The following is a 21435-nucleotide window of genomic DNA, read 5'->3' as shown; positions in this document are numbered from 1 at the left end:
TGAAGTTTCCAACACGTGGGTTTTGGGGAACACATTCAAACCATATCACAAATGCAAAGTGTGGACCTTTTTTGGGCTCTATTGCAAACAGACCACGTGTATAAAAAGATGCACTTGAGACACATGGGGGTAGCGTGAAGGTAGACTGAGCCCTGAGGAATTTGTATCGTGGCATTGAGGAATTATTCTAGGAGGATGGCTTCTCATGCACGAGAGAGAAAGGCATGTGATTATGCTGAAGTCCTCTTCTGGAGACTCTAGGAAATGTCCACGCCAAAATGGTATCGTGTCTAGGACTAGCTTCAAAATTCACTCCTCTGGGGCTCTCGAGGATGCCCCAATTTCCAGGGTCCTTTTCCAACTGCATGTTCTGAAATCATATGCTCCCCAGCACTCTGCTGTCGTCCCGGGAATGCACTGCTCACACGTGACCTGCATTCCTCCCTTATTATCCCATTGTCAGTGTCCCCTCCACAAGGAGGGCACCACTGGGGTGAGTTCTTTTCTCTCTGCCTCCTCTGACCCACCGGGGGCCCCTCCAGTGCCTAGAACAGAGTTTGGTGTGTACATATGCACTCAGAAAATGACCTGCCAAATTAAAGGCAGGTTATCCTATTTAGGGGTCATTGTTGGAGCCTCCACAGGGGGCTTGGGGGCATACCCCACCCCTGCAAGAGTAAAGACAGCCATGAACTTACAGAGAAGACTCCACACAGGACCACCCTTCCTTCTGCCCCGACTGCATGACTGGCGTCTCCAGGACCACCCTCAGTTTTGATAATAGTTTACAAGGACTCTGGAATTCATGGAAATCCGATACCCTCACGGTTACAGTTTTTACTGGGAACTCCATCCAGTATGGCCTGTGTGGCTGGGCTTAGTCTCCAGACCCTCCTGGAGGTCAGGACTGAAATGGCATGTCCCAAGACCCCATCGTCAATCACATTGTGAGACCATCCAGCAGCCAAAGCCCCAGGCACACAAGACCCTGTCATTGGTCAGGACATTCCAGAGGCTGGGAGATGTCTCTGTAGCCAAGGGCAGAAGCCCCAGTGGGAGGTGGGCTCCCCAATAGCCCATCTGGTTGTTCCTCAATGAGACCAACACAGTCACCATCTGCCCTCCGTGGTGCCTGCCTCTCATCCTGTTGAGCAATTCTGAGGTTAGCAAGTTCCTGAAATTCTCCTGGTGTGAGCACAGGACTGGCCTCCTCCTCCACGGGCACGGGGTCATTCTGGGAGGGGACACACAGAGAGAAGGATTGGAGGGACGTGTGGATGGGAGCCCGGAGCTAGCAACCCTCACAGGCAAGGATGTGCCACGGGGCTCTCTCCTAGGGCCAGTCTGACTGGAATCAGCAGGTGCAGCTTTAGATCCACGTCCCGGGGATGAAGGGAGCAGCAATGGGACACCTGCCTGGGGCCAAGTGCTGGGGACACACCCGAGCTCCCTGCATCCCCAGGGTTCTCTGACATGGTGGTTGGTCACAGGATTGAGCAGGTGCAGCCCCAGCTGGACCTAATGGGAATGTCAAGGAAGAAGACACCTGCGCAGGGCTGAGTGCTGGGGACACACCTGCGCTCCCACTGTCCCCCAGACTCATGGTTGTCCACCCAACCTCTCCTGCTCTTGTCCCCCTCCTTTGTCCCTCACCTGCCCCTCCCTAATTCCACACAGGTGAGGGGACACCCCCGAAGTCTGAACCTCGCCTTACTGCATTTTTATGAAGTCTTCTCAAGTCTGCTTGTGCCACGGATACAGTGTCTCCATTTCCTTTCCTTCAGTGTGATCCAGTTGAACAGAAGCCAGCTCGGAAGACCCCTCCCCCCCTCATCGCCGTGGAGTGTCCTTAGGTGCCAGGGAACAAGGGGGGGGGGTGTCATCTGCAGCTTTCACGGGGCCTCGGTCACCCTCAGGTCCAAGCCCATCCTTTCCCTCTGAGTCCCAAGACCTCTGCTTCTGAGCTGAGCATGGCGTGGGAGGTCTCTGCTGCCTGGGGGATCATGCCCAGGGATGCAGCACCCCCCTCAGGAGATGGACCTGCTTCCGGGGCACTATTTCAGAATCTCCTCCCCTCTCACCAAGCTGTCCCAGGACGCCCCATCCTTTCCCTCCCTGCTTGTGTCTCTGATGACCTCCTCCAAGAGCCTGGCTCTGTCTCCTCCCTGGGCTGCGGCTCCTGGACACAAAGGTCAGGACAAGAAGGAGCCAGAAGGCTGCCTTGGCTCCCTGCTGCAAACCTCCCCTGAGGCTCAGAAGCACAGGACTGACCAGGGTTTGGAGGAGGAACACAAGAAGAACTAAGCTGACATCTCAGACGCAGATCACCCTCAACCCCAAGCTCTGGACCCTGGCGACATTCTGTTTCTCTGAAGTCCCTGTGGATTCTTTACCCCCCTATGAGCCACTATTGTACTTGACGAGCAAGCATCTATGTTGATGGTGTCAGTTGCTGCTTGTGGAAAAAGCCTGATGTCCCCAAAGACGTCCACGTCCTAATCCCCACGTGGTGGACAGAATAATGGAGCATTAGTCCATTTCTGCTGCTTATAACAAAACACCTGAAACTGAGGAATGCATAAAGAAATAGAATTTATTTCTTACAGTTTCAGAGGCTGGGAAGTCCAAAGTCCAGGGAACACAGCTGGTGGGGGCCTTTTCTTAGTGGTAACTCTGAAGTGGCACAGGGGGTTACATGGAACATGGCTTGAGCAAAGAGGGAGGTAGAGCTTCTCACAGAGTCTCCTTTTAAAGCCATCAGAACTACGCCCACGACCACCATGAAACCATCAGTGGATTAATTCATTCATCAGGGCATGGTCCTCACAGTCGAATCACCTCTCCAAAGCCCTTTCACATACAATAGGGTTTCCCACCCTCTTAATATTGTCACAGTGAATACCAAGCCCCCAACATATTAAACTTTGGTGGTGGTTGGGGGGACACGATTCAATCCACAGCAGCCGCCAGAGATGTCCACATCCCAGCCCCAATGTGTTAGACAGAATAATGACCCCAAAGATGTCCCCACTTAGACCCTGGAACCTCTTAAGTTGTGCTCTTACATGGCAAAGGGGACTCTGCAAATGTGATTACATCAAGGATTTTGAGATGAGATGATTCGGGATTGTCCAGGTGGTCCCTAAATGTTATCACAGGGTCCTTATAGGAGGGTGGCAGGAAGGTCAGACACAGGGGAGGAGATGTGAGGATGGAAATAGGGGTCAGAAGGATGCAGGGCCCCAGACAAAGAATGTCACAGTCTCTAGAAACTGGAGAGAGGGAAAAAACCATTTGCTCTTGGGGCCTCCAGTAGGAGCCAGCCCTGCTGACACCTGGATTTGAGCCCAGGGGGACCCGTGTGTGACACGTGGCTGCTGGAGCTGCGTGATAACAAATGCGTGTTGTTTTAAGCTCATCGGTTTGTGATCCCTTGGGGACAGGATGCTCATTGACTGCTAAACAGGAGCTGGTGGAAGGAAAAAGGAAGCAAATGCCCCAACAGGGAACGCCGGGGTGTCAGGGGCCAGCAGTCCCAGCCCAGGTGCCACTGGCAGGGAGGACACCTCCTGTGGGGCTCCAACCAAGTGTCCATCGTTGATGCAGGAGGCAGGACAGTGCCTTACATGGCTTTGTCCGAAGGGGACCGAACAGTTCCTCAGGCTGCAAGATTCTTTGCCAAAATATCACATTTTTTTTTAGCTAAAAAAGATAGAAAACTATACAGAGGCTCACAACATTGGCAAAAAACCCCAACAACCCCGGAACAAAAACCAATTTCCAGAATGTCTCAGGGCGTAGGTCAATTCCCACGCCAGCACCTGAGCCTTATGCGACGTCTTCTACGGTTAAGACGTCTTCATTGTCACCTTTTCCTGCTCCTGGTGTGAATTCCTCCCAGACTATCTGAGGAAAAAGAACAAGTGAGGAAGCATTTTCATGAGCCCAGCGCGTGGGGTTGTTTTTCTCTCTGATAAATATCTGAGACAGATCTACGTGTGTGGCCTCGTGGCTGACGGGTGACCAGGGAGAGCTTGGGTGTGAATGGGGATCCAGCGTGGGGACACGGCAGGTGCAAAGGCCCTGGGGTTGGGCAGTGCTCAGTGGTGATGGGAAAAATGAGGTTCCTGTCCTGGAGCCTGGAAGTGGGGGATCCCGGAGGTCACAGGAAAGCACGGTAGGGAGGAGGTGGGTGTGCGGGTGACGAGAATGGACAAGAGACGGCCAGGTCGGTGTCCACTGACAGATGAACGCAGGAAGAAAATGTGGAATATTTACACTGTGGAATACGACTCAGCCATGAAAAGGAAGGAAATCCTGTCATTGGTGGCAACATCGTGGGTCTGAAGCTGGGTACAGAAAGATCAATGCCACCTGGTCTCACTCCTCGGTGGGAGCTAAAAGAAACCAGCTGAACTTTTAGGAAAAGAGAGTAGAATCGTGGTTCCCAGAGGCTGAGAAGGGCAGGGGTGAGGGGGTAGAGCGTTTGGTTAAGGGATCTGGAATCACAGCTAGTTAGGGGGAATCGTTTCTAGTGTGCACAGAAGTGCTGGGCGTCTGAAACTGACAATCATTTACTGCACGTTCTCGGTTGACTACAAGAGATGCAAAGTTCCCATCACAGAGAAGTGATACGTGTTTGCCATGACGACTATGCTAATTATGCTGATGTGATCATCGCACATTGTGCACCTGTATCAAAATATCATTCTGTAGCCCCCAAATATGTACAATCGTTATGCTTCAATTAAAAACAGAAGAAAAAACCCACATGAATCTCTGCATGATTTCCAGGAAAGAAAAAAAAAATGGGGTGAGTGACGGGGCCCTGGTGGATATGACCTCGCCACGGTGGGGAGACCCTGTGGGTGGTCACAGGAGGAGGCAGGAGGAACACGTGCATCTGAGGGGTCTCGGGGGGCAGGTCACGCTGCCGAATGCTCTTTCTTGCCCTCTCTGGGATCCTGCTGCAAGACCGGGTCAGACCCGTCTCTCTTCCCTCTGTCTGTCTCTCTTTCTCTATTTCTCTGTTTCTGCCTCTTTGTCTTTCTCTGTCCCCATTTCTGTCTTGGTCTCTGTCTCTCTCCCTTCCCTCCCTGTGTCTGTGTGTCTGTGTGTCTGTGTCTGTCTCTCCCCCCATTTTCCTTCCCCCACCCCCATGTCCCCAGATGGAGTTCACAGAGATGACCCTGATCCCTAATGCGGCAGGCGGCCAGCGAGCAGGCCTGGGACCGACTCTGTGGTCCTATCAGGTGAACGTGGGAGCGTTTCGGGGGCACTTCCCTGGCTGACTGTGTCCTGCTTTCCTGCTGGCTGCCGTCTCTGCTCACCCACACCCACCTGGTCGGCGACTTGGTGGTTTTCATTCAATTTATCTTTGACCCGTGGAATTGGGGGGAAAAGGCCGTGCCTCCCAAGGAACCTAGGGAGACGGAAAATGTGAGAAGAAAACAGCGGATGACCAACCTTCTTCAGGGGCCAATGCGGTGTCTTTTGTCACACCACGTTAATGGCACCTGGGCCCGATTCTCCAGGACGCGTTCACTTACGAATCATGGATGACTAAAATCTTAGGTAGCTGAGAAAACAGCAGATACTAGAGGAATATAGAGTGATGCCTATGAGAAATCTTTCTGGAATCTTCACTCAGTCACAGGGATTGGGGAATGTGGTCAGTCATGGGCAGCTTCGGGGGTCCAGGGTCCCCAGTGTTGAAAGCCCAGGGGACTGATGAGGCAAGTGTCCCTCATGCTTCCACCCTGCCTTGAAGAGTGTGGTTTCTGGTTTGGCGGTTTTCTGTTTCAGTTTTCTGTGTTTCTGCTTTGTTCCCTATTTTTAGGATGACTTCTTAACTGGTGTATTTTAGATTTGCCAAGGATCAGTCTTGTTGCAGTTTGAAAGGGGTGTTTATCTTTTTTCTGCAGGGAAAGCGCCTCTAATTCTATAGCATTATCAATAGGTGCTTGAACTGGGCAGAACAGTGTCCCCTGAAAAGATATGTTCAGGTTCTAACTGGTGGTTCTTGTAAATAGGGCCTCATTTGGAACTAGGGTCTTTGCAGGTGTATTTAAGAATCTTGAGGTCATGCTGGAGTGGGGTTGCCCTAAATCCAATGACAAGTGTCCTCATAAGAGACAGAAGAGGAGACACAGGCACAGAGGAGAAGCCACGTGAAGATGGAGGCAGAGACTGGACTGATGCAGCCACAAGCCCAGGGACACCTGGAGCCACCAGGAGCTGGAAGAGGCAGGAAGGATCCTCTCCTGGAGCCTCTGGAGGGAGCACTGTCCTGCCACACCTGGACCTCACACTTCGGCCTCCAGATCTGACAGAGGATCAATTTCTGCTCTTTTAAACCCCCAGCTTGTGGTAATGTTGCAGCAGCCTAGGAAACTCACAGTGCTTCCCTTAAGATAACTATCTGTCCCTGCCAGTGCTCCTCTTTGCTCCCAGATTCCGGCTCTGGGAAAACAGTGCTATCTCACTGCTGTACTCAGCAAGCAGCTCAGCACCTACCCAGCTCTCTGAGCTCCATTTCTGTGCAGTAAGTCAGGAGGAAATGAACACGGGACACCATCCCAGGATGGGGATGTGGAGATGAGCCTCAGCTGGACACTGACATGGTTCCCACATCCACCAGGACAGTCACCCACTGCAAACACTCCCGTGCTTTGCAAAGCACAACTTGCAAAACACATATGCGCGGGGTGATTTTACTTACTCATGCTTTCTTCAAAAGCATCTGCGAGGTGCCCCGGGACCCCACTTGGTGCTAAAATCACACCTGGGAAAGGCCCAGGGAATTCTCCTTGGAGTAGCCCACCCAGGGAGAGAGGCTGATGGTCTGGAGGATGGACAAGCTGCAGCAGGCTGGGATCTAGGAGGCCTCCTGGGGAGGAGTGGGCTTGGTTGGACCCTGGAGGCTGAGATTTATGGAGGGGCATTCCAGGAAGAAGCAGCCAGGTGTGGCATAGCTGCCACCTCTGTGGGTGCAGCTGAGCTCAGCAGAGGTGCTGTGTGTGGCAGGAGCACGGGGTCAGCTCCATCTGGAGAACGTGAAGTGTCTCAGAGCAGGAGACCGGAGCTGCCCATCAGGGGCTGGGATCCAGCCCCCGTTGTCGGCTCCAGCACGTGGCTCGCACTGTGCAGGCGTTGACAGGCTCCTGCGCTCTTTCGGAGCTACTCTCTGCTGTCTCTGTCATTGCATGTTTTTCCTGCTCTCCCTTCCTTCCCTATCCCAAACAAGTCTTCCATATCAGTGGCTGCACTGATCGAATGCCTGGGAGTTTATGCAGCTTGTCTATCTCTCTGTGGGAGAAGCAGACTTCGTCTTGAAGCATCTTTCTCTCCACGTTTCCTGCTCGGTGGGTGATGCCAACACAGTTTGGATTTGGGGATTACCTTTTTAGGAGGAAGATCAGGGCCAGGGCACAGACGAAGCTCCCCAGGACCACTAGCACGGAGATGTGCACGAAGCTGGATTCTTGTGCTTCAGAGCCTGGAGAGAGACACACACCAGGTACTGCCATGGGATGAATTATCCCCAGATGGCTAGTTCTTTTCCTCCCTAGATCAGGGCTAAGAAAAAAAATGCTGGGCTGTCCGGTTAGCTCAGTTGGTTCAACAGTGGTGCTGATAACACCGAGGTCCAGGGATCTATCCCTGCACTGGCCAGACCCCCCCCCCCAAAAAAAAAATACCCAGAGCAGGAGGGGAGCCTCCTAAACAAAGGTACTCAGTCTTGAACGCTTCGCATAAGATGCTCATGAAATAAAATGACCCTGTGAACATGGATATCCAAAACGTATAAAGTACTGAGATGACAAAAACACAACCCAATTTAAAAATGAGCTAAACGTGGGTTAAAAAAAAGGGGGGGGGGGACAGACATCTCTAGGCATGCAGTTTTTTTTTTTTTTTCCTTTTTGTCTTTTTTACTGACCGGTACGGGATCGCAACCCTCGGTGTTGCGCCCGCCCCACGCTCAGCCAGTGAGCGGGAACCGGTCTCCACATGGGATCCGAACCCTCGGTGGGAGCGCCGCCGCACTCCCAAACGGCGCACTATCCAGTGCGCCACCGGGCCGGCCCTAAGCATGCAGTTTTTAAAAAAATTAGAATTTAAGATTTTCTTTATAATTGACAAATATTGTATATATTTATGAGGTCCAATGGGATGTTTTTTTTTTTTTTTTTTTTTTGTTGTCTTTTTTCGTGTCCGGCAACGGGATCGCAACCCCAGGTGCCGCGCCCACACCTCGCTCAGCCAGTGAGCAGGAACCGGTCTGTATGTGGGATCCGAACCCTCGGCGGGAGCGCCGCACTGTAGCAGTGCGCCACCGGGCCGGCCCCAGTGGGATGTTTTGATGTATGTACACATTGTGAAATTATTAAATCAAGCTAATTAACATATCTATCACCTCACCTGCATATTTTTTGGCGGGCCAGAACATTTATAAAATACTCCCTTAGCAATTTTGAAATGTACAATATATTTGTATTAACTACAGTCACCGCTGTGTGCAATATTGAAACTTCTTCTCCCGAACTGCAACTTTGTATCCTTTGACCAACATGTGCCTTTCCCCACCCCCGGCCCCTGGTACCCAGCGTTCTACTCTGCTTCTAGGACTTCAACTTTTTCAGATTCCATGTAGAAGTGAGATGATCTAAGCAACCAGTTTTAAACAAAAGCAGCCCCCCATCTACCCAGCTTTTAGTTTTGTTTATCTGAAATAGGCACTTTCTACAATGTATTATCTTTTGTAATATGGCACATTTTATCTTAATATTTTGCAATGCAATTAAAAACTCAGTTCTTTGTGGCTCTGATTACACTGTGTCATGCGGAACACACTAGCCATCCTGACCTGAGCATCACATGTTGCACACAGGTATCGAAATTCAATGATGTACCCCACAGAGATGTACAACCGATTATGTTTCAATTTTTTTTTAAAGCTATGAAAAAACAATTCTTTCAGGATTATTGCATCTGAATTTAATGTCTGCCATTTTGAGACTTCAAAATTTTAACAGAAAATGTGCTGTGTTTCAAAATATAGTCCATTTATTGTTGTAAAAAGTGCTTATTCCAAATAATGAACACACTGAAAAAGCTGAGCAGATATAAGCCAACTTTGCTTAGAACAGCATGCCTGCAAATGTCTATTCATTTTTTCTTTTTGCTTATTTTTAAATCTGTTTTTAAATTGGGTTTTCTTTTCCTTGTTGAGTTCTAAGAGTACTTTATATCTTTGGGATACTAGGACTTTATCAGACATACAATGTGCAAATATTTTCTCTCATTCTGTGGGTTGTCTTTTTCCTTTCTTGACGATGTTCTTTGATGCACAAAAGTTTTAATTTTGAAAGAGTCCAGTTTATCTATGTTTTTTCTTCTTCCTGCTTTTGATGTCATAGCGAAAACTTCACTGTCAAATCCAAGATTGCAAATTAATCACTTACTAAGTTTAGCAGTCCGTTTCAGCTTATGATATAATACTGAATAAATATATATATATTTTTTTGTCTTTTTGTCTTTTTTCCATGTCCGGCAACGGATCGCAACCCTCAGTGTTGCCCCCGTACCGGACCGGGGACCGGCAACGGGATTGCAAGCCTCGGCGCTGCTCCCGCGCCTCGCTCAGCCAGCGAGCGGGAACCGGTCAGTATGTGGGATCCGAACCCTCGGGCAGGAGCGCTGCCGCGCTTCCCAAGCGGCGCACCATCCAGTGTGCCACCGGGCCGGCCCCTGAATAAATATTTTATATACATTCTATTCTGGGAGTTATAAGAATTAAAGTCATTGATCTTTCATTAGAAAAAAAACTTTATGCATAAAAATGCATGCTAATATTTTTTAAATGTTTGAAAATGTTCAGGGGAGTAAAAGACCTTTTAACTATCAGATTGGCTTTAGGGCTAAGACATCAAATTCTTGCTAACAAATAAAAGTTATAAATTAAAAGGGAGGGAGCCAGTTGAATGTGTTTTTTCTTTAGTGGCCTGGGATGGCTTTCTCCTGATTAGCAGGAAACAGACCCATTGTTGACTGGGGACCGAAAATGATGATTGTTTGATTTGATAAAGAGTGATCGACCTTTTCTTGGAGGGGTAGGAGGTAGGGGCTTTACAAAGGGGGCCAAATGTGTCCCTTCTTTGGCTACTGAGGGAGTCTAGCTCATCAGCCCATGCAGGAGACCCCCCTCCTGGGGACAGCTCAGACTCAATATTTCACTCAAGTGTGAAAATATCCCTAGCAGTGCTCTTCATTCAAATCCCAGCACCCAGGGAAAGAAGTGGTAGACCTGCCGGCCTCTCTGTCCCCCTCCAAGTAGTCTCGGGTGTCACAAATGTCCCTCACATCTGCCCAGCATGGTCCTAGCCCACGAGGTGGCCATGCGTACTCTCCACACGCTTACCGAACTCCACGGGCTGGCTCCAGGCGCTCCAGTGCGGAATCCGGGCATCGGCGGCTCTGATTTTCACAGCGTGTTTAGCTCTGGGCTCCCGGCTTGGAAAGCTGTATTTATTTTCAAAATCACCCGAAACATCAATCTTTGGAGAAAACAGAGAGTTAGAGAGAGTGGCTATCGGTGACAAGAAAAGAAGGGGTGTGTTGTCTTGCAAACTGCACAGCTAAAATAAACGAGAGCTTTAGAACCAAGTGCACTCGATCTAGGCATGAAAACCATAGGGTAAGAGGGAGAGTCTGTAACAAACGCAAAACCGTCTTGTTATAGTACCGAACACTAGCGTGATGGAGAAGGATGCGGTTTAGAAAACAAACGTATGTCTTCGTGTGTTGAAAACTTTGGAAGGGCGCTCAGGAGGATAATTGCCGTGACTTATTCATTCATCTGTTCACCAAGTAACTAACGGCTCCAGGACCTCCTGCCACCCTGAATATAGATGCAGAAATTGTTAAAGAATTAATATCAACAGACCCACAGCCGGATGGACGTGCTAGGGACATAAAAGTGACTGCAGACAACTTCCTCATTTGACAGAAGAGGATACTGAAGGTCAGAGTGGTGGCGAGATTAGGAAAAAAAAAATCGCACAGAAGTCCTTTAATGATCTACCTTTATAGAGACATTTCATAGGAAAAAAATCTCTCTAAATATTCAGTAGAACTTTTTAAAAGATTACAGCACAATTGATTATAGATATTTGTGGGGCAGAGAGTTGACTGTCAATACCCGCGTAGCATGTGCGATGATGAAATCAGGATAATACGTCATTACAAACCTTAACCATTCCTTGTGCCTGTGAATCAATCAGTAGACTATGTTCTTTTTTTTTTTTTTTTTTTGTCTTTTGTCTTTTTTCCGTGTCTGGCAACGGATCGCAACCCTCAGTGTCGCCCCCGTACCGGACCGGGGACCGGCAACAGGATTGCAACCCTCGGCGTTGCTCCCGCACCTCGCTCAGCCAGTGAGCGGGAACCGGTCTGCATGTGGGATCCGAACCCTCGGGCGGGAGCGCCGCCGCGCTTCCCAAGCGGTGCACTATCCAGTGCGCCACTGGGCCGGCCCTAGACTATGTTCTTAAGCGACATAATGACAAAGGAATAGAATGTGGAGACTAGTGAGATGTCATGAAGAAAAATAATTTCAGCAAATGGGTATTGAAAGCTGAAGCCAAGAGTAGGACCCCACCCCGGGATGGTAAGTGGAAGGGCTCTCCTGTGGGTGACTTAACAGCTCTCCACAGTGACCCATGCCAGGGTTACGAAACCCCACCCCATCCTGGACACCACTGGGCCATGCTGGCACTGAGTGAGTGTCCCGTTGACCCACATCACAGGGTTAAGCAAGGGCGTATCCACAGGAACGGTATAACTTACCAGGGAATTTCTACTGCTGGACTCCAGGCTCTAAAAAAAAAGGCAAAACACAACACAAGGTTAACACTTCTGCATTTCTGCTTTTTGGCTTTTTAAAAAAATTTTGTTTTTCGGTTTCTGGTAACTAGCAGTACGAAGATCTGAACCCTTGACTTTGCTGCAAGCAGCTGAGCTAACCAGCCAGCCCAATACGTCTGCCCTACAAATGTTATCCACAGGCTTTGTCCACTTTGAGTGTAGGAGAAAGAAACAGGCAGATGGCCCTACTGTTCCTCCACAGAGCATCCAGGTGCACCTCTCAAGGGGTGGGGACTGCCTCCTCCATGCTGAGTACAGGTGCACCTGGGGGAGACGAGCCCCCCCTGCACCTGGCCCAGGTGCACCTGGGGTGGGCCCTCCTCCTACTCCACGTTGGGTCCAGGTGCGCGTGCTGCAGGAGGATGTCTTTCTCACTTTATTGCATCTGTCTCTAAATCTCTCAGCCTCTTTTCTGGCTTCTCTGCATGTGGGTGTGGTAGTCGCTGCCTTCACTGCAACCCCCTGCGTGTGGTCCTCAGGCCACCAGGCATTCTGCCTCCAGCTCTGCCACCCCTGCCTTCAACTTAGTATCAGCCCCCAACCCAACCTTGTGGTGTCTCCAGGTGCACTGTGCCACTTTGTGGGATTGTCCTATGCAGCCAGGCTCCTTGTGGCTTGATCAAGGTGACCGAATAGCATCCACTGACCTGTCTCTGGATGTCCAGTTGGTACTGGAACTCCTTAGAGGACCTGTGTTTGTAGGTCCTTGGCTGTTCCCACCAGATGAGGCAGTGTGATGTGTTGCAGTGGACGGTGACATTGGCCGGCGGGCTGAATTGTTCTGTAATGAGAAACCAAGACACACCTGTCCTCTCTTGGTCCAGTAGTGGGGCTGGGCCCTTCCCACCTGGCAGGGATGCTGTGTTGCTAGGCGACTATGCCAATTGTATAGCTGGGGAAATTGTTAGACTCCAGCCATTGCAGCCAATTGTATTGTTAAAGCAATTCATGACTAAAGCCAAAACGTTTCATTCTTTCAGTTTTACTAAGTTTCCATTTGTGTTGTCAGGGTTAGGGCCTACAGACCCTTCAAACCCATTGCACAGACTGGATCACAAAAACCCTCATATGCCAGGCTGGGTCAACAGACCCCTCACAGGTCCACTAGCTAGGTAATTAGGAAAGATTATGGGAGCCGGTGGCAGATGACAGGAGCTCAGTCCTCAGTGGTAGCAGCAGCAGCAGCAGTAACACTGGTGGTGGCCTCCCCGACGGTCCCGGGGGCCCTGGCAGCAACAGCCTCCAGCAGCAGGAGCAGCCTCCCCGGGGGCATTCGGGGGGCACCGTGGATCAGAGCTGCTCGTCCTTTACACTTAAGTCCATAACCCAGGACACCTGGGTGCACACGCGCAGTTACATTACACAATAACCGAGGAGCACCTGGACGCACGCGCACATTTACATCAAATGCTCGGCAAGATTCTGAACATCTGAGGGGCCCTGACTATTTTCCTATGTTTTCCCTACAGATTCTCAACACCAAGAGTACCTGCTGCCATGGCTCATGAGGCGTCTCGGGAGGGCCTGCATGTTGGAGCCTGGGGGAGATGACCAGGCAGCTGCTGGCACAGAAGAGAGAAACATATGGGGCCAGGGATCCCAGGAAGGGAGGAGTGGTGGGTTTGGAGAGCATGGGAGAGGCTTGCTGGAGAATCTTGAGTGTGATGAGTTCTGGAGCATCCAGTGGGATGGGGGAGCCTGCAGGTGGGGGGCCCAGGATTGGTGGAGAGCTCGGAGTTTTTCAGATTCTCAAGAGAGTTGGAGAAAGCTGCACCTGCACCTGTAGGCTCAGCTGTACAGACAGACGACCGTCTGGCAGGCCGTGAAGAGGTGCCAGGTTATCCAAAGTTAGGGAAGTATTTGGAGTTGAGGAGGAGAGTACATGTCTTAAAAGAGCAAGAAACTATGTCCTTCCAGGGTGAATGGATATGTGAAGGGGGAGCCATCCACATGGCGATGGGGTGCTGCTTAGCCATAAACAGAGTGGGGTTTTGTATATGATGCCGTTTAACTATCATACATTCCCTTCCAAAACCTGAGACTTGATTCTCTCATTGGAACTTCCTAAAGTGCGTGCGGGCAAGTGGGCTGGGGGAAACCTTTCTCTTGCGACCTAAAATCTTATCAAATCTGCTTTCACCTGAAATAGATCTGCTTCCATTTAACTTTCAAATCAAGGTGCGCTGCACCTGCAAAACACGGACTGGATTTGGAAGCTTGAAACAAAGAATATAACCTGTCCTGTACACCACCGTGATGCAGATTATACTGTACATGAAAGCGAAGTGGGATCTTTTGTGCTGATTTGTTACAGCAGCCCCGGAATCTTCTACAGATTTCAATGTAAACAACGCTAAGTGGTCGATCTCACCTATCTCCTTTATCGACAAAATTGTATCGAAGAATTGGATTCCTGTTCCTTGGCTGGTTCCGTTAACCAGGAAGTAATTTCGGAAAGATAGGCCTGAGAGGTCTTCCATGTGGCATCCCACGTGGGTCCCCGAGTCCTGTATATAATGAGGACACTCTCTTTCCCTTTCTGTCTTCCTGTAAGATGCCAAAGTGTTCAGAGTGCAGTCAGGAAAAATTTTTTTAAAAAGCGTTTTCCTCTCTTCACTGCCTCCCTCATGGTTGTCTAGGTGGTACCAGCTTACTTTGAGTTTTGCATGTACAAAAAATACTGCACGTCACGGGGGGCTGCTGGGCCCTTCGCCCAGGTGCAGTTCATGAAATCCGCATTGTAGATAACACAGGAGAAGTTCCAGGCCGCTGTGCCCGCCCCACCTGGGAAGAGGCAGAGACAAAATAATTTTTGCTCGAAGGTTCAGAGCGGATCTGCTTTGATGCTGAGGATCACCATGCTAGCTTTCCTACCTGGGTTAGTAAAGAGCAGTTTTTCTTGAAACAATCTTTGACTGGTACTAATGCAAACCTCGAGTGTGACTCCTTCGTGCAGAGAAAATTCCTGAAACGCACATGAGCATTCTTCCTTCGTGGGCTAAAACATTGCAACCAACAGGCGGGTTAGCAAACAGGCTTCTCTCCCATGACCCCCACCCTGTGACACCCACCTGCCTCCCTTTGTGAAATCTCCCCCTACACCTCCTCCCAGACCCTGAGTATTTGCCCCAAATGTCCATGTGAAGATGGAAACTCAACTCCACATTCTCTAGCAGCGCTTAGAGGATCAGACTAGAACTCATGTTTCCACATGTGCTCAGGACCTCCAGAGGGGAGTCTGCTGAAATGCAGGTTTGGATCCAGCAATTCCAGGGTAGAGCTTGAGTTTCTGCGTTTCTAATAAGCTCCCAAGTGATGCAGCACACTTGGAGTGCTGAGGTTCGTTATCACTAAATCCTGTAGAGCCAAACACACACTCTTTTGCCTGGTTTTGCTCTATCATGTAGCCATCATTTTACCACATTTCACAGTTACATTGTATCCAACTCTCCATAGTTACTTTGTACCCAGCTCTCTGCAGTTACATTGTACCCAACTCTCCATAGTTACTTTGTATCCAGCTCTCTGCAGCTATATTGTATCCAACTCTCCATAGTTACTTTGTACCCAGCTCTCTGCAGTTACATTGTATCCAACTCTCCATGGTTACTTTGTACCCAGCTCACTGCAGTTACATTGTATCCAACTCTCCATAGTTACTTTGTACCCAGCTCTCCAAGGTTACTTTGTAATCGACTCTTCGACTCACATCGTATCCAATTCTCCACAGTTACATTGTATCCAACTCAGTCTACTTACTTTGTTTGATGAATTGAAAAGTTAACACTAGTGGTGTTTCTTTCTCAGGATTAGTCTACCACTTGGACCACCTCTGATGAATCAAATAAGCAAAGGGTGGGCCATTCTGTTATGCTACCTGGACCCTGAAGGGGTCCCAAAGTTTGAGAGCCACATCATAACTGTATGTCTTGCCCTGATTGCCCCTTGCTGCCCTCATCCTGCCAGCCAGCCCCACGTCCTCTTCCTCCGGGCTGGAGTGGCTGAGAGTCCCTGTGGGCCTCGCTGGGGTCTCACCTCCCCTGGGACTCTGGGAGCCTCTTCCTATTCTGGCCCCACAGGAGCTCTGGTCTGGGGTCTCCTCCACTGGCATGGACACCTGGGGGCCTGGGTCGGCTCCCTGGAGCTGCACATGGTGGGCTGTGGGCGCTGAGTAAGGGCATTCGTGTCCCCACGGTCCAGGTGGGAGGTCTGTAAAAGCAGACTGAGAACCCTCTCTTTCCACCCCCTTGTCTTCCTCCTTCCCATCTCCCTATTATATTCTACCAACATGTATTTATCATCTATCTGTCCTCTACCATTTCCCTACTTACCATCTATCTTATGTGTGTAGCATTTATCATCTATCGATCGACCATCTACCTACCTATCTGTCCACCTACCATGCGTTGTACCTATTATATCTAGTAATCATCTATCTGTCCACCTGTCCTCTGTCTGTCATCTGTCTATGCATAATCTATCATCTATTGCATCTATCGGTTATCACCTCTTTTACCTATCTAGCATTGATCTGTCATCTGCATATCCTCCGTCTTTCTGTCTTCCTCTCTCCTGTCCTACTCTCTCTCTTTCTCCCATCTCCTCTTCTGTCTCTGTCTCCCCTTCCCTAAATCCTAGAATTAGGTCTGTGGGAGGCGTCAAAGCCAATGAGGCCCTCACGCTGCTCCCTGTGCTTTCTCCACAGACCCGGGCTCAGCAGGCTCAGATATCAGGTATAGCCCATCTGCCAGGATCCCTTTTCTCTTAGGGGAAGCCCCTGCCATCCCCAGGGAATTCAGCCCCTGCACACATCTCGAACACTTCCCTGGCCCACCTAGAATCATGGCTCCTCGATTTTCTCTAACATCCTGTGTGTATTTTGAATTTGTCTCTGTTCTTGTTTTTAACTTCATGATGGCTCTGGGAAGGACAGCCACTGAGCACATAAAATCCATCTCACCTTTTTGATAATTCGTCCTTTTTCCTTGTGAATCATCAAACACTGGATGTCGGTGGCATTTTCTTTGCAGTCCCAAGTTAACGCCATTGTCCTTGGGTTGAACTTCACATTTAGACTAGAGCTGGAGACTGGTTCCCTGGTTGGCGGATCTGCAGGGAGTGTCCGCTGGATTCAGAAATTACTCTTTTCCTGTCTCCACTCCCCAACCAGTGCATCTCTCACCTGACAGTGAAGACCCACTCCAGAGCCTTCACCCTTCCTTCCCTTGCCTCCCAGGTGGCCCCAGGACATTGCCACATCTGCAGTAATCTCCTCATCTTGGCCCATCCTCCTTCCTGCCTGGGTGACCTTGCCCTTTCTCCACGTGAGATCGGCACTGCAGAAATTATTGAAAACCACCTGAATGAGGACAGGTAGAAGCTATTTATTCACAAGGGTGGGCTCAGAACACTCCTTCCCAAGGGCACCTAGGCATACTGAGTGTTTTAAGCCAAAGGAGTTTCAGAAAACTGCAGAAGAAGGCAGGTCCCTGTCACCATCACCTCTCCCTCACCCCTGAACCAGCTCATGAGACCTAGAAGGAATTTGCCCTTCTGAAGCAGGTCATAAGACCCTCACTGGAGAGGCACCCTCCCTGTACCAGGAAAAAGGGCATGTCCTTATCTCTGAAGACACAGGATGCAGGGAAGAATCTGAGCATGGACACATGGACACGCTTTCACAAGCTCACACACATGCACACACTTACACAGTTATATGCACACACACCATATGCATCTCAGAACACACTCACCCCTATACACTTATATGCACACTCCCTCACACATCTCAAAACACACTCGCACACACACCTATACACATCCTAAAATGCACTCGCACACACACGCACAGGCCCACATGCTGGGACGCCTCACCACAGTTTATCTTCCCAGCACAAGCGATGAGATCTGAGCAGTCCTCCAGGTGTGTAACGAGGATGTCCTCAGCTCCTTGCCTCATCTGGGGACTCACTCTCTGGGTCTCCTGAGCTCCTCAAGTCAAGGAGCAGGGTCTCCAGAGTGAATTTCCTCCCTGGCACATGGGCAGACACTCTGCTGTGGCCCTGGCTGTCTCTGTCCCTCTTTCTGCCACCAGCATCCAGAGCCAGCTCATCCTGCACCCTCCCTACAGGTGGCTCTGGAGCTGCTCCAGGTGCCTGACAGGGTCTGTTCACAGCCCCGCCAGTGGCCCCCAGGGGCTTCCAGGGACATTCTCCTCCTTTCAAATTAGAAATGCAAGGGATAGAAACCCATGTTCTGGCTGTGGACACAGTTGTGTCTTGGTGTGACCGTCAAAACTGAAGCTCCAAGTGCAGTCCAGGAAGGGTTATGTGTAGGACCAGCACCCACCCAGCTGCACCGGGGCTGTTCCTGCATGGGCATTTTGAGCAGGACAATGTGCTCACTATTTAAGTCAGGTGTTTGGTTGTCCCCTGCTGGAAACACCGTACCTGGGAGAGACCCTCGACATCCTGCTGCCCACAGTCAGGGAAAATGAAGCATATTTTGCTTGCATGTTGGAAAACCATGGCTGGCTGGGGTGTCCCAGGTCCCTAATAATCATTAGAGATAAAATGACACTGGACTCAGGTATTGGGATATGTCCCTGGACAGTAGGGACATCTAAAAGGGGTCAAATGAATGAGTCAACCCAGTTCCCACACTTACCCAGTTGCTCCTGGGTCAGGAGGAACTCTGGCTCCAGGATCAAAGACAGTATAAGGACCGTGGCCTGGAGACCCATGTGGCTGCCCGTGGGACACAGAAGCACTAGAGGGAGAGAGAGATTTGCACATTGAGAACATTGGCTCTCCCGGGGGGTTCCTGGGTGGGGACCTCAGGGGATGTTTCCCGAGGGAGACTGTGTAGGAAAGAAACATACACAGGACACCTGCATCTGTGTCAGGTTGGAAGGGTTGCTTCACTCAGTGTGTTTGGGAACAGACCCCCCAACCTAACTCCTCACACCCACCAGAGCCCAGGGGCAGAGTTGTCTCTCTGCAGAGTGTTTGGGGAGAGATGCTCAACCCTACGTCCCCAGCACCCATGCACCAGAGCCCATGGGTGGGGGTCCCCCATACAGTGTGTTTAAGGAGACCTGAGGCCCTGATTCCCAGCACCCATGTGTGGTGGATACCCTGTTCCCAACTCACCAACCACAGGCTAACCCTTGGTGATGGGCTTAAAGACAGAGCAGAACTCACTTGCCCCTGATTTTATTCTCTAAGGTCAAGTTTGTGCCTGGGAAACTCTCTTCTCATTTACAGCCTGTACTCAGGGTCTGTGTTAGGACTAGCATCCGTCTCTCTTCTATTGCAAACGGCTTTCTGCCATCCAGGATTGCTGGGTGGAAAACACAAATTGAATTGAATTTTTCTCTAGAGCAGACTGTGCTAAAAGCAGGTGTAGCCCCCAGAACCACAGCTGAAGGGTGGAAACAGGACAGTTTGGGATGTAACATATACAGAAAATATAAGGTGTGTGTGTGTGTGTGTGTGTGTGTGTGTGTGTGTGTGTGTGTGTGTGTGTGTACGGTCATCTCTCAGTATCCGTCGGGAATTGGTCTCAGGACCTCCCATGGAAACCAAAATCCACAGGTGTGCAAGTCCCTGATATAAAATGATGTAATATTTGCATATCACCTACGTAATCCTCATATACTTTAAATCATCTCTAGATTATCTATAATACTGAATCATGTAAATGAGGTATACATTGTTGCCATATTGGTCAGGAAATAATAAGAAAAAAGTCTGTACACGTTCAGCACAGACACAATTTTATTTTTTTGGATATTTTCGATCCGTGGTTGGTCGAATCTATGGATGCAGAACCCATGGATAAGGAGGTTGCCTGTATATACAAGGACACTTCAAAAAGTTCGTGGAAAAGTGGGGGCTGGCTGGGTAGCTCAGTTGGGTAGAGCGTGGTGCTGAAGACACCAAGGTCCAGAGCTTGATCCCTGTGCTGGCCAGCCACCAAAAACTAGTTCATGGAAAGAGGGAATTAAGGGATAATATGGACTTCTTGGAATACCCTTCACACAGATATGGCTCGTGACCCATTCCTCCATATTCCAAGTGCATCGCTGCAAACTCAGCTTCCAACCTCACATCTCCTCCTCTGACTCTGACCTTCCTGCCCCTTCTGATAGGGACCCATGTGAGTACTTTGAGGACACACCTGGATGATCCAGGGTCATGTTTCCATCTCAGAGTTCTTAATCACATCTGCAAAGTCTCTTTTGCCACATAGGTTACATATTTATGGGTCCCGGTGTTATGGCTTGGACATCTTTGGGGGACATTATTCTGTCTACCACATTGGGATTAGGATGTGGACATCTTCGGGGGACATATTTCTGTCTAGCACCTGGGGACTAGGACATGGACATCTTTGGTGACTGCTGTGGCTTGAAAAATCTCCCCAAACTCTGTGAAGCTTAAATTGTGTCCCCCAAAGTTCCAGGTATTAGGAACTTGGCCTCCATTGTGACACTGTTAAGAGGGTGGGAAATCCTAGTGTGGTCATTGAAAGGTGGGGACTTGAAGAGGTGACTGGATTGTAGGACCGTGCCGTAGTGAATGGATTAATAATGGTGGTCAGGGTCGTGGGTCTGAGGGCTTTAAAAGGAGAGCTCACGAGAGTGTCTCTCTGCTCCACCATTTCACAATGTGATTCCCTGCATCCCTGAAGTTGCCACCAAAGAAAGCTGTCACCACCTGTGTGCCCTGGACTCTGGACTTCCCAGACTCCCAAACTGCAAGCAATGCATTTCATTTTCTTACAAATTACCTAGTTCCAAGTGCTTTGTTTTAAACAACAGAAATGGACTAATACAGGGACTTTATTGTGTCTGCCACATGGGGACTAGGATGTAGACATCACTAGGGGCCACTATTTATCTGACGAAAGGTAACAAGGTCCTCTTCCTGCAGCTTAGAGCAGTCTAGAATGAGCAGCCATGTGACAGGCCTGGGCTACCCACATGAACAGAGGGGAGGGTTGTGGGTTCGCCCAGGGTGGTGGGCCAGGAATCTGGTTCCAGCTCTGCAAGCCCCGGACTTGAGGAAATGTCCTTTCCTTTCTGCCTGATCATTGGGCTGCAGGCCAGGCTCTTCCTGAGCTCAGGTTTTATTTCCACCTGACTCTGAATCACTCTATCAGCTCCAGGGTGTGGCCTGGGCTCGCTGCCATCTCCAGGTCCTGTGTGCCTTAAAGCCAGGCTGACTTCTGCACTCTCCGGAGTCAACACCCTGAGAAAGGAAAGTTGCAAAGGGGTCCCCTGCCATACAGTGTGGATGGCGTTCTATGGGTGACCATAAATCTATCCCACGATGCCAACGCGGTCACCTGGCATCAAGCTCTGGAGGCTCACGGTTTAGGTGAGCCTCGAGGTTTAGGCTGACACACAGCTCGAGTCTAAGCTGCTTTGGGTGAAGTTGACGTCCCTTTTGTTACTTCCTCTTGGCTGTGGCTGTCTCCCTCCCTCCCTCCCTCCCTCCCTCC

General features: G+C 49.9%; 1 protein-coding gene across 1 annotated transcript in view; it reads right to left on the bottom strand.

Moving 5' to 3' along the window:
* Nucleotides 1-2575: 2575 nt before the first annotated feature.
* The window catches only part of CSF2RA (colony stimulating factor 2 receptor, alpha, low-affinity (granulocyte-macrophage)), a 24446-nt gene continuing 5586 nt past the window's right edge, over nucleotides 2576-21435 (bottom strand). The window contains exons 2-12 of the mRNA XM_008568144.1: nucleotides 18595-18696; nucleotides 16889-17037; nucleotides 14803-14926; nucleotides 14583-14712; nucleotides 14300-14475; nucleotides 12576-12709; nucleotides 11851-11880; nucleotides 10424-10559; nucleotides 7402-7498; nucleotides 5341-5422; nucleotides 2576-3906 (exon numbers count right to left, since the gene is read on the bottom strand). Coding sequence (XP_008566366.1) covers nucleotides 3829-3906; nucleotides 5341-5422; nucleotides 7402-7498; nucleotides 10424-10559; nucleotides 11851-11880; nucleotides 12576-12709; nucleotides 14300-14475; nucleotides 14583-14712; nucleotides 14803-14926; nucleotides 16889-17037; nucleotides 18595-18696 — 1238 coding nt within the window. The 3' untranslated portion in view covers nucleotides 2576-3828. The remainder of the gene's footprint in view (nucleotides 3907-5340; nucleotides 5423-7401; nucleotides 7499-10423; nucleotides 10560-11850; nucleotides 11881-12575; nucleotides 12710-14299; nucleotides 14476-14582; nucleotides 14713-14802; nucleotides 14927-16888; nucleotides 17038-18594; nucleotides 18697-21435) is intronic.

This window comes from Galeopterus variegatus, unplaced genomic scaffold, assembly GCF_000696425.1.
Source record: "Galeopterus variegatus unplaced genomic scaffold, G_variegatus-3.0.2 Scaffold21, whole genome shotgun sequence".
Taxonomy (NCBI): Eukaryota; Metazoa; Chordata; class Mammalia; order Dermoptera; family Cynocephalidae; genus Galeopterus; species Galeopterus variegatus.
Note: the sequence above shows the minus strand (reverse complement) of the source record. Positions and strands in the feature narration are given on the sequence as shown.